Source organism: Vidua chalybeata, chromosome 3, assembly GCF_026979565.1.
Source record: "Vidua chalybeata isolate OUT-0048 chromosome 3, bVidCha1 merged haplotype, whole genome shotgun sequence".
Taxonomy (NCBI): domain Eukaryota; kingdom Metazoa; phylum Chordata; class Aves; order Passeriformes; family Viduidae; genus Vidua; species Vidua chalybeata.
Window position 1 is genome coordinate 33,228,504 of NC_071532.1, and position 12,904 is coordinate 33,241,407.

The window sequence follows — 12,904 nt, forward strand, 5'->3', positions numbered from 1 at the left end:
CCCAGTTGAGGGCATATCTAAATGTCTTGAGGCATGAATAGGGGCAAGGCTGGATGCTTGATCTGAGTGCTCTGTTCTACTCTTTCCAGGCTTCCTTGGTGCATTCCAGTGGTGAGGATATGAAGAAGGGGTCTTTGGGACAACCTTTGATTCCCCCAATACGCAAGGCAGGAAGTCTCCCTGTTAGCAGTGCTGCAGGGCCTCTGCAAAACTCTCCCCAGCTGGATTTCCCGGAGTCCTGGGAGATGAGGTAAGCCAAGGTGTCTGCTGCTCCAGTGTGCTGTTCACCTCGCTCTTCCCATCTCACGTGGTTATTTTACACAGTCAGCTGTCTCCTGTATTTAGGCAAACCACTGTGTATCCATTCACCAGTTTGCCCATCTATGATGATTCAGGACAATGTCAAACCAAACACCATTGTCCCAAGATCAGAAGTGGTGGTGGGGAAGAGGAGGCAGGGCTTCAAAGCACCTCAGGACAGGTCCTCTGCAGGACATGGCTATAGGTTCCCTCTGTAATGGTTGTGGTGTCATTTGGGAACTGTTTTGCATGGGTCTGGATCCTGCAGGTCTTTGAATACTGTGATCCATGACTGTCAACTTCTGTAGCCATAAGAATATGCATGGGCCAATATTGGAGAGGTGTCTGCAAATTCAGGTGCTGCTTCTGTAAACATCAGGTGTCGTTTCTCTGTTTCTCGGCCTCCACTGTGAAATGAGATCCCAGATAAGTTTTAGGGTATAGATGTATAATATGATCAATGTTTAATTTTGGTCTGGGCTTAAGACCAAAGAGGGGAAGTTGCTAGAGAAGAGTTACAGGACTGTACCTGATGGAAAGATATTGGCTCGGGTATGTGTGAGAAAATGTAGCTGTCCAGCTTATCCGAGTGATAACAATAAAGAGGGAGTCACAGAAGTATCATTCCAATTGGAAATCTTTGGTAGGGCTTTTAAAGTGCAATCTGAATATTGTCCCCTAGCAGCTGAGTTGGAAAGAGCCTTTTTGTTCTGGAAAGAGCCAGGAGGTGTAATATCATTCTCAGGAGACAGCAGTGCTCTGACCACATGTAGCACGAGGCTGTCACCAGGGTAAGGCACGAGCAAGCAAAGTCAAGCTTTGGCAGCAGTACAAAAGTAGCTGCCCTGCATACAGACTCGTGTCTGAGCTCAGCAGCTCTGACTGCTTCAGAGAGGCTGTAGGAGCCACTTGGCTCCAAAAGGAGAGACAGCAGAATTGGGGAGTTCTGATGCAAGTTGAAGAATGACTGCTGTGTTTCAGGCAGAGCTTGGCCAGCTCTGTGTGACTCCAGCAACTGAAAGCTTAAGGACATTTAATCAGCTTTGCATCTTGTTGGGTTTATGTGTTGCATTTCCTCCTTCATCACAGTGACCATGCTAAGAAGGTTTGCCTCCTTTCATGGTATGCCCATTCCCTCCCTTCTCTTTCTACCTCCTCATATGTTCTTTTGTCCCCCATTTTCTCCAGGCCAGGATCCAGCAGCAGAAGCCAAGAGAAGAACTCTGACCATTCAGGTAGGTACAGGGCATGTCTGTCCTAAAATGACGATTGCAGTCTTGACTCAGAGTTGACATTTGGAAAGCTTGGTTCAAACCCATTCTTTTGAAAATTTCTTTAATTCATTTTAATTCTTTGATGGGCTCCATGGAGTCTCCCAAAGCCCAGTCACTGGGAGTGTTCTCTAGTGGTGCAGTGAAAATTCCTCCAGTGTGAATTGTTGAGTGGCAGGAGCTGGAGTGGTACCTTGTGGCCCTAGAAATGCAGTGCAGGAAAAGGAAACATTCCTCTCCATTGTGCACATGTCTTTTATCTCCCTACAGCCTTTCTAGAGTCAAAATTAGTAGAGAATGGGAAGGCATTTAACATGAAATGAGAAATGTTCCCACTCCTTCCTCCTGCCCTTGAAGCCGAAAACCTTTCCTTGGGGCAGTTTCTCAGGTGAACCCTTTGAGATGTGAAGGAGATGGATGGACATTGCCTGGTTTTGCACTGGCAGAAATAGGGAAACGTCCTGTGACAGCAAGTCCTTTGGAATTTTCCAGTGAAGGAGAAGGAGACTTCCCAATGGATGCAGCCTAGGCAGGGTTTGAGTTTGTCATCCTCTGACAGCACAAACCCAAAGCCACCTATGGCAGATTCACAATGACAAATCTCTTCCCTGGCTGTCTCTGCCTATGTCAGAGTTGCAGGCTGAGGCTGGGGGAGGAAATGCCTTCTGCCTTGTCCCTGTCCCTGCCTTGCCTGATCCCTGACAAGAAGAACTGTGCCAGATGAAATGTGGCCTCTGGTGCATCTGGATCAGCCAATGCTTTCAAGCTGAAAGTCTCCATGACACTGTTGTTGTTCCTTTGCCATCTCTGGGCGTGTAATGATAGGAGAGATGAGACTTGAAGAAATAATTATGCTGGTGTGGAAAAAGGGATCAGATCCCCTGGTCCCTTTGCTCGGGTTAGTTCTGCCAAATCCTAGGTATGTCTCCTTTGGAATGACTCCTTAATTGCTGATATGCAGCTGGAATGCTTAATGCAACTAGAGCGAAATATTGCTCTCTAATAAAGTGGCATTTTTTCTGGAATAATTCTGGACTAGGAATGAGCTATCTCATTAATCCTTACCTGTCTCTGTTTTATTACTGACCTTACTATTTGAGAGTAGGTAGGAAATCCAGTTTTAAGACAGATCTTCATCTCTTACAGCTTGGCTCCCATATGATATTATCCTCTTTGAAGCCATATAAAGAATAAGTTCTCTGAGTGTTAACAGCTTTGTTGGAGAGTTTTTTTTCAGAATGACCTGCTCTCCACTCTTTCCATTAAGAAAATTTTGAATTGTCAGTATTAGCCAAGATCAGAAATGTTTTGTGGCAGGTCTAGCTTCATGTTGCTTTTGGGTGTCACTGCAGGAAAGAAAGCAGGGAAAAAACCCCGGGAACAACGAAGCAGAGCAAAAGTGGCAATTTACAATTGGATGGCCATTTTTTTCCCTGCAGATAGTGACTCCTTGAATAGTGGGGATATGTAATGAGGATTGCAAAGCTTCTTCTAACACGGGGTGCCATTGTTCATGAGCCGGCACTTCATTTGTTTTGAAGAGAAGGAAAAGCAACCAACCAAATCCAACTGAGAACTGAGTGGGAGTTACAGATACAAAGGCCAAGAAAACTACCTTTGGAAAGCAATTACTTCCTAGGTGTAATTGTCAAATTCCAGTGATCACTGTGGATTGCAAACTGTTTAGAAGGAAAGCTATTCCTAAGTAGTGGATCAACAATGATCAGTGGATTGGCAATGATCAACACCTAAGCAAAGTTGTAGCAGCTTTCTCTCCTGTCTTGCCAGCTCCATACAGTTTAAAGGAATTGTAGTGATGCTAGTTTCACGAAAAATAAAAACAGAGTGATCATCTGAATAATAAAAAATCCCCTTGGATGTCTCATCCATTACATGGATTGATTGTAAAGGTGGGAGTTCAGCAAATTCACTTACCTTGAGAGCATGGCACAGCCTCACACAGAGGTGAGGTGGGAGCTGGGCTGCTCTGTGGCAGGAGGAGGGTCTTGTGCCAGCCCAGAGAGCCTGTGCACATTGCCAGAGAGAAGTTGTGCCCTGCATGTGCCCCCTGCAATGAGCTGTGCTGCTCCCAGTGCCCCGTGGAGCTGTAGGGCTGCTCAGCTGAGGGGCAGGGAGAGGAGCAGAAGGGTGCATGTGCAGCTGAGCCATTCCTGGAAAGCACAGGGCTCTGGGCTCCCTGCTGTCCCAGGGCAGCCCAGAGGCCAGGCTGTTCCTGTGGCAGCTCTGTGGAAGTGGGTCAGGGTTTTCCCTGTGGGCTGCTTCAAGTGGCTGCCAGCAGGAGCATGTTTCCCTGTGCAGATGTTTAGAAGATTCCAGGAAATGTGTCCCATGAAATACTGAGCTTCAGATGCTTTAGATTTACATTGTGGACTCTGTTACACTTTGTGTTTCCACTTTGCAGGCCTGACTGGCTACTCTATTGCCAAGAACCTTCCCCAGACACGTCCCTCTTCACTCCTTCCCTTCAAGCCCTTGCCTCCCATCCCAGAGAGCTCTTCTTCCATCAAGCCAAGCAACATGTGTAATGGAGAGAAAAAGAAATGGAAAACTAGCACTGGCTACAAAGATATCAGAAGAAACAGCCAGGAGTTGAGCTCAGATGGAAAAAGGTGTAAGGTAAGTATTGTATGGTAGATTTTCTGTTAAAGTGCTGTAGGCAGAGCTTGGAGACCTTTCCCTGTGGTGTGAGCCCAGGGAAGCAGCTGAGCCAAGGAAGAGCTCAGCTGGACACTGCACTTCAGGATACCTTTGCAATGGGTGTGTAGTGCAGACTTCATGTCCTCAGCATGTATCAGTAACAGGAGAGGTCTTTGAATGGTTTCTGGGCTGTGTCATGGTTCCTCCTCTGTGTTATGGCTGAGAAAACACCAACAAGCAGTCAGAGCAGCTGAAGCTGTCCACTCTGGAAAAGCAATCCTTCTCCATTTAGTAACCTACATGTATCTATGAACCACCTCCATGTCTTGGTGGATTTTTCTGTCAGCTGTGTCTCCTTTGGATGGATAAAGGTCTTTGCTGGAACAAGCAGTCCTGCAAAGTCAGGTTGTCCCAGCTTGTGAGTTGTACCACCATGCGCTCTGCACAGTTGTCTCTGCTGCTATTCCGAGGCTCCACCAGCTTCTGGGCTGCTGTGTGCTCTGGCATGGCTTTGTCAGGGGGAAGGGATGAGAGGTGGCCGTGGGGAGAGCAGCCCAGAGCCCAGACCCACGATTGCCTTTGCAGCAGGGCCAGGACCTGCACTTGTTCTGGGTTTGCTGTGGGGTCCAGGAGGAGGCAGATGAACAACAGCTTTGATAGGCAGAATGTCTTGATTTCAGCCTTGCTGAGAAAGGGCCCAATGTATCCCTGACAGGAACTGAGCCTTTCACTGACGTTTGAACAGATCCTGGTTTGGCTCTTTAGCTGTTCCAGAAATGATGGGATACTAAGGACGGGTGTGCATCTGCCCCCGCTGCCTCCACCCCCCTTCCTGGCCATGGCATGAGGGCCCTGGAGGAACTTGGGCAGGCAGAGACCTTGCAGAGAGCAGCAGGACAGGGAGCTCTGCTGAACTTCCTAAATGCCAGTGAGCCTGAGGTGATGGATGTGTGGGAGCTGGAGAGCAGCGAGCATCCTGAGAGCTCAGCAGCATCTGGGCTCAAAGGCTGCTGGGGAACTGTAGGAGGGAAGGGCAGCAGCAGAAGAAATGAGGGGCGTGAGAAAAGCAGGTTTTGACAACCTGCAGAATGGCTTTGTGGGGCCTTGGCTGGAGATCAGCACTGGCTGTTAGGTAGCTTAGGGGCAGGGAGAGAAGAGTGATCTAAACCCACTCCCATGCCATCCAAAAGGCCAGTGGAGGCAGTGGCACCCCAGAACATCTTGATGTCAAACATGTAGATGCAAACTGGGAACGCAGCCACACTTGCACCAAAGTGAGCATGAGGGGAGTGCTGGGAAATGTGTGACATGGTCTCTCCCTCACCAGCTCCCTTTGCATTCCCCATCCTGGGCCAAGTTGCTCCATCAGTCTGACTTGTCTTTTCCTGCCAGGTCCCAGTTGAGGGCATATCTAAATGTCTTGAGGCATGAATAGGGGCAAGGCTGGATGCTTGATCTGAGTGCTCTGTTCTACTCTTTCCAGGCTTCCTTGGTGCATTCCAGTGGTGAGGATATGAAGAAGGGGTCTTTGGGACAACCTTTGATTCCCCCAATACGCAAGGCAGGAAGTCTCCCTGTTAGCAGTGCTGCAGGGCCTCTGCAAAACTCTCCCCAGCTGGATTTCCCGGAGTCCTGGGAGATGAGGTAAGCCAAGGTGTCTGCTGCTCCAGTGTGCTGTTCACCTCGCTCTTCCCATCTCACGTGGTTATTTTACACAGTCAGCTGTCTCCTGTATTTAGGCAAACCACTGTGTATCCATTCACCAGTTTGCCCATCTATGATGATTCAGGACAATGTCAAACCAAACACCATTGTCCCAAGATCAGAAGTGGTGGTGGGGAAGAGGAGGCAGGGCTTCAAAGCACCTCAGGACAGGTCCTCTGCAGGACATGGCTATAGGTTCCCTCTGTAATGGTTGTGGTGTCATTTGGGAACTGTTTTGCATGGGTCTGGATCCTGCAGGTCTTTGAATACTGTGATCCATGACTGTCAACTTCTGTAGCCATAAGAATATGCATGGGCCAATATTGGAGAGGTGTCTGCAAATTCAGGTGCTGCTTCTGTAAACATCAGGTGTCGTTTCTCTGTTTCTCGGCCTCCACTGTGAAATGAGATCCCAGATAAGTTTTAGGGTATAGATGTATAATATGATCAATGTTTAATTTTGGTCTGGGCTTAAGACCAAAGAGGGGAAGTTGCTAGAGAAGAGTTACAGGACTGTACCTGATGGAAAGATATTGGCTCGGGTATGTGTGAGAAAATGTAGCTGTCCAGCTTATCCGAGTGATAACAATAAAGAGGGAGTCACAGAAGTATCATTCCAATTGGAAATCTTTGGTAGGGCTTTTAAAGTGCAATCTGAATATTGTCCCCTAGCAGCTGAGTTGGAAAGAGCCTTTTTGTTCTGGAAAGAGCCAGGAGGTGTAATATCATTCTCAGGAGACAGCAGTGCTCTGACCACATGTAGCACGAAGCTGTCACCAGGGTAAGGCACGAGCAAGCAAAGTCAAGCTTTGGCAGCAGTACAAAAGTAGCTGCCCTGCATACAGACTCGTGTCTGAGCTCAGCAGCTCTGACTGCTTCAGAGAGGCTGTAGGAGCCACTTGGCTCCAAAAGGAGAGACAGCAGAATTGGGGAGTTCTGATGCAAGTTGAAGAATGACTGCTGTGTTTCAGGCAGAGCTTGGCCAGCTCTGTGTGACTCCAGCAACTGAAAGCTTAAGGACATTTAATCAGCTTTGCATCTTGTTGGGTTTATGTGTTGCATTTCCTCCTTCATCACAGTGACCATGCTAAGAAGGTTTGCCTCCTTTCATGGTATGCCCATTCCCTCCCTTCTCTTTCTACCTCCTCATATGTTCTTTTGTCCCCCATTTTCTCCAGGCCAGGATCCAGCAGCAGAAGCCAAGAGAAGAACTCTGACCATTCAGGTAGGTACAGGGCATGTCTGTCCTAAAATGACGATTGCAGTCTTGACTCAGAGTTGACATTTGGAAAGCTTGGTTCAAACCCATTCTTTTGAAAATTTCTTTAATTCATTTTAATTCTTTGATGGGCTCCATGGAGTCTCCCAAAGCCCAGTCACTGGGAGTGTTCTCTAGTGGTGCAGTGAAAATTCCTCCAGTGTGAATTGTTGAGTGGCAGGAGCTGGAGTGGTACCTTGTGGCCCTAGAAATGCAGTGCAGGAAAAGGAAACATTCCTCTCCATTGTGCACATGTCTTTTATCTCCCTACAGCCTTTCTAGAGTCAAAATTAGTAGAGAATGGGAAGGCATTTAACATGAAATGAGAAATGTTCCCACTCCTTCCTCCTGCCCTTGAAGCCGAAAACCTTTCCTTGGGGCAGTTTCTCAGGTGAACCCTTTGAGATGTGAAGGAGATGGATGGACATTGCCTGGTTTTGCACTGGCAGAAATAGGGAAACGTCCTGTGACAGCAAGTCCTTTGGAATTTTCCAGTGAAGGAGAAGGAGACTTCCCAATGGATGCAGCCTAGGCAGGGTCTGAGTTTGTCATCCTCTGACAGCACAAACCCAAAGCCACCTATGGCAGATTCACAATGACAAATCTCTTCCCTGGCTGTCTCTGCCTATGTCAGAGTTGCAGGCTGAGGCTGGGGGAGGAAATGCCTTCTGCCTTGTCCCTGTCCCTGCCTTGCCTGATCCCTGACAAGAAGAACTGTGCCAGATGAAATGTGGCCTCTGGTGCATCTGGATCAGCCAATGCTTTCAAGCTGAAAGTCTCCATGACACTGTTGTTGTTCCTTTGCCATCTCTGGGCGTGTAATGATAGGAGAGATGAGACTTGAAGAAATAATTATGCTGGTGTGGAAAAAGGGATCAGATCCCCTGGTCCCTTTGCTCGGGTTAGTTCTGCCAAATCCTAGGTATGTCTCCTTTGGAATGACTCCTTAATTGCTGATATGCAGCTGGAATGCTTAATGCAACTAGAGCGAAATATTGCTCTCTAAGTAAAGTGGCATTTTTTCTGGAATAATTCTGGACTAGAAATGTCTTTTGTCATTAATCCTTACCTGTCTCACTTTTATTACTGACCCAAGCATTCTACAGGGTGATGGAATCCAGGCTTAATAGAGGCATTCCTCTTGTACTGCTTGGCTCCCATATGATATTATCCTCTTTGAAGCCATATAAAGAATAAGTTCTTCTCATTCTAGCAGCTCTCTTGGAGAGTATTTCAGAATGACCCGCCCTCCACTCTTTCCATTAAGGAAATTTGGAATTGTTAGTATTAGCCAAGATCAGAAATGTTTTGTGGCAGGTCATGTTTATGTTGGGTTTGGTTGTCTCTGCTGAATCGAACACAGAGAATAAACCCCTGGATCAAGTTAGCAGAGCAAAAGTGGCACTTTTGGATGACCACTTTGTTCCCTACAAATACAGGCTCACAGAATACTGGGCACAACTAATGGAGAAAGCAAAGCTTCTTTTGCACCTAACATATGGTGCCATTGTTTGTGTCCCAGCACTTTCTTTACAATAAAGAGTAATATAAAAAATCCCAAAACTGCAAAACCCGGCCTAGAATTGAGTGATATACAGAAACAAAGGCCTTGAAAATTACTTTTGAAAACAATTACTTCCTTGACAGTGTCAGATTCTAGAGATCACTGTGAAGTTCCAACTGTTTGGAAGGAAAGGGATCCTGTAGTAATGGGGAGGCAAGGGGCAACACATGAAGTAGTAGAACCCTTCTCTCTTGGCTTTCCAGCTCCATATTGTTCAGAGAAATTAAACTGATGCTAGTTTCATGAAAAATAAAAAACCAACCAATCTTTTCAGTAACTGAAATACACTTTGAATTCCTCATCCATTAGAAGGGCTGATTGTAAAGGCATAAGTTCAATTAACTCACTTCTTCTCTTATACCTGATCTACAGCTTCTTCTGAGTCTAAAACAAAACCCCAGAGGAAGAAGGAAAAGAGCTCTCAGTGTAAGACAGGACCTGGGATACCTCTGTTCCCAAGGAAACTCCCCGACCTGTTTGGCTTGGAGACTCATGTGCCGAAGCCTGGCCTTGGGAATGGAGGTCTTGGCTCCTGGCTGGCCCAGGGGGCCTTGGCCCAGGAGCCCTGGCAGAGGCCACCGAGCAGCGCTGTCCCCATGGTCACTGCCAGGGAGGACAAGGTGAAGGCTGAGCATGGCTTAGCCTCACAAAAAGGTGAGGTGGGAGCTGGGCTGCTCTGTGGCAGGAGGAGGGTCTTGTGCCAGCCCAGATAACCTGTGCACATTGCCAGAGAGAAGTTGTGCCCTGCATGTGCCCCCTGCAATGGACTGTGCTGCTCCCAGTGCCCCAGAGCTGTAGGGCTGCTCAGCTGAGGGGCAGGGAGAGGAGCAGGAGGGTGCATGTGCAGCTGAGCCATTCCTGGAAAGCACAGGGCTCTGGGCTCCCTGCTGTCCCAGGGCAGCCCAGAGGCCAGGCTGTTCCTGTGGCAGCTCTGTGGAAGTGGGTCAGGGTTTTCCCCTTGACCTGCTTTAAGGGGCTGCCAGCAGGAGCATGTTTCCCTGTGCAGCTGTTTAGAAGTTTCCAGGAAGTGTGTCCCATGAAATACGGAGCTTTATATGCTTTAGGTTTGCTTTGCAGCCTCTGATACATTTTGTGTGTCCATTTTGCTGACCTGACTGACTGCAGTGGTCCCAAGGAGGTTACCCTGGGATCTGTAGTTCCCTGTCAACTTCCCAGATGCTCTTACCTTCCAAGGCCTTTCCTTCCATCCAGAGTTACCAGAGTTATTATATGGGCTTTTCCTTCCTCAAAGCCCATATCTTACTCACCTTTATAATTAAGCTGGACATTCTGCAGGGGTAAAAAAATCCTGCTTTTTGACATTGTTTTTTTTTCTACTGTGCTGCCACATGATTTTATCCTCTGTGAAGCTGTTGTATAGAATGATGAGTTCTCTCAATTTTAACAGCTCCTGAAGAGTATTCCAGAATGAGCTCCATTTTCTACTTGCATTTAGAAAATCAGTCTTTAGTCAGGCTGGCCATAAAGTGGCCCAGTCTCATACCGTTTAGAAGGAAAATCCTTGGGGAAAATTAATTATCTAGGGTCAAGAACAAAATTTATGTTTGAGTATCACTCCTGCAACCCTAGGCTTTTCTTTGAATGTCCTCTAACATATTCCAACAAAGAGAAGGAAATGTTGATCTAAATGGATACAGGTATTAGAACCCAGGACTTCTTTCAGGAACTGGGAAGAAGATGTTTCCTAGAATCAGCATGAATAAGGGCATATAAGAATTTCTGTCAAGAGCAATCTCCATCTCTGCCCTTCTCTATCAAACACAGAGGCTCTCCAGCATCCAGGGGCTGTGGCCTTCATCATGCAGCAGGTTTCAGTCTGCTGGCCAACAGAGTAATGTCATGTCTGCTGCCAGTAGCCCATCCCTTGGGAGAGGGTCTAGGCATACGTATCTTGCTGCTCTCAGTCCCAGTCTCTGTGTTTTATGGGAGCTCTGCAATCTGGAACCTGTCTTGCTGTTGCCCAGCATTATGTTTTTGGGGGCTTGAAGTCTGCTAGAGATTTACATGAACCTTTGCTTCCATTACCAGGCCTCCCACTGAGCCAGGCCAAGGAGATGGATCATCCCACCAGTCCTGGTCTTATGAGTGACAGTGACCTGAGGGACAGCTTTGGAAAGGTAAGGGATAAGGACAGGGATGAGCAGGCTTCCTTTCCAGTGGTTGTTTAGTGCTTGGCCCAAAATGTCATTGAAAATCATAATCTTCCACTCCTTGGGAGATAGGGATTATTTTGGAATATATTTGATAGCTACAGAGCAATTGCTTGGCTATTTCTAGTGGTGCCAAGGTCACTGGTTTGGAGATGGTGCTAAGGTCATGCCAGAAGCATTCTTTATGTGCAAAGGCTTTTTTAGAGAAGTTCTGAATGGCAGAGCAAGCTACACATCAGTGAACGTGGGCAAAGTGCATCCTCAGAAGCAGAGAAGCAATGATTCTAATGTTGTGTGTAAGCAAGACTGCAAAATAAAATGGGAGAATTTGATTTTTCCTGGTTACCTTTCTGGCTGTATCTCACAGCCCTCTCATTCTCAAGTTTTCTGCTCATTAACATCAGTGTTTCTGCAACTTGTTTTCACATGACTCCTCCTTTTGGTCTCGCGGTCTCAGAGACCAAGTCTTTCAGAATCCTTCAGAGCTGAGTCCTTCAGAAGCCAGTGGGAAGTGAGAAACAGCTGCAATTCCTGGCCATGAGTGTTAAGCAACAGCTAATTACCTCTCCTTGCTGGGTATTGCACGTGGTTTTTAGCCATGGCCTGTAGGAACTGAACTGCCTGCTCACTGTCATGTGAGCTCTTCATCTGTCTTGGAGCACTCCTATGACTTTCATGCTTCAAGCAGGGCTTCCTGACATAGATTGCAGTTGCAGCACTAGAAGGTTGTGGCACTGAAGTTTTTCACCTCACTGTGTGTAATTGCCAAGGTGAGGATGGGAGACATTCCTCTGGAACTGTTGGAATGTATATGAAACTGCATTAAAGCCTATGGCACTCTATGGACTCTGTACTCGTGATGAGATGATGTGTCTGGTTTGTGTGTCTCTGTTTACAGTCTGTGATGTATTTCCATTGCACCTAGGTCCGTCCTGCATTGTGCAAGTTGGCTCAAAAGAACTTAGAGCGGAAGAAAATGGAGCTTTTGGAGAAAGAGTTGAAGAGAAGGCGACAAAACGAAACATCCTTGCAGCTTCCTCCTCAGACAGTTAAGCCTGGGGATGCAGCTGAAGCAAGTAAGTGGTGGCTACGCTTGTGGTCCTTTCTGACCACTTGCTTGCCCTTTGCACAGTGTTGCAATCAGACTGGGGGGCTGTTTAGCTTGCATTTGAGTGGAAGCTTGCATAGGATTTATTTCTGTTTCCCAAAGAAAAACACAGAGGCATGAAGTGTCTTGTTCATGGCCTCACTAAGTCAGTAAAAGAATATCAGCTTCCCACCTTCACCTCTAAAATCTTTCAGAGTAGAAAATTCTGTCTTGCAAAGTACACTGGGGCTTCAGACTCTCTCCTTGAGAGCAGTCTCCAGGGAGGGTGAGTCCAAAAGAATGCTTTTCAACCAGGCTGCAACCTGGAAGAAACAAAATTCAACTCCTTCTAATGAAAACACCAGAGATACTTCTCCCACCGCTCCCTACTGAGGAGCTTGTAGAGCTGTGCTGAAGCCCCGAGCCAGTGCTTCTGTTGTAGCCCCAGGAGCAAGCAGTGTTCCCGACTGAATCCCGGCTGAGGGGCTCTGACTGCAGGGCTGTGAGCACTGCCCCAATGGCGGCAGCGGGGCCCTTAGGAAGCAGCACTCAGCCCGAGGGCATCACACAAGTTTATCTGCACTTTCTTTTGGTAACTTCCACTGACAGCCTCTGGAACAGGAAAACAAATGCAAGGCAATACTGGGTTTTCCTTGTTTCTTAGGAGAAGCATCACTGCAATTTGGTTTTAGGCTAGAAGAGGGTAGATTTAGATTATATATTAGGGAGAATTTTTTTTTTTAATTGAAGGAGATGAAAAGCCAGAAGGGTTTGCCCAGAGAAGCTGTTGTTGGTCCATCCTTAAGGTGTTCAAGGCCAGTTTACATGGGGCTCTGAGGAACCTGATCTAGATTAAGATGTCCCTGCTCATAGAGGTTGGACTAGATGGTG

The 12,904-nt window shown here is 47.2% G+C and overlaps 1 protein-coding gene across 4 annotated transcripts in view; it reads left to right on the forward strand.

The window, feature by feature from the left end:
• Positions 1–12,904, forward strand: part of TOGARAM2 (TOG array regulator of axonemal microtubules 2) — a 32,664-nt gene that overhangs the window by 3,025 nt on the left and 16,735 nt on the right. For 3 of the 4 annotated variants that reach the window (XR_008430195.1, XR_008430196.1, XM_053939254.1), the window contains exons 3-10: positions 90–250; positions 1,489–1,535; positions 3,994–4,208; positions 5,713–5,873; positions 7,112–7,158; positions 9,128–9,409; positions 10,805–10,893; positions 11,852–12,002. Coding sequence is in view for 1 of the 4 variants with exons in the window: in XM_053939254.1 (XP_053795229.1) it covers positions 90–250; positions 1,489–1,535; positions 3,994–4,208; positions 5,713–5,873; positions 7,112–7,158; positions 9,128–9,409; positions 10,805–10,893; positions 11,852–12,002 (1,153 nt within the window). In the remaining 3 variants the exon portion in view is untranslated. The remainder of the gene's footprint in view (positions 1–89; positions 251–1,488; positions 1,536–3,993; positions 4,209–5,712; positions 5,874–7,111; positions 7,159–9,127; positions 9,410–10,804; positions 10,894–11,851; positions 12,003–12,904) is intronic. The other variant, XR_008430197.1, reaches the window with a different exon arrangement.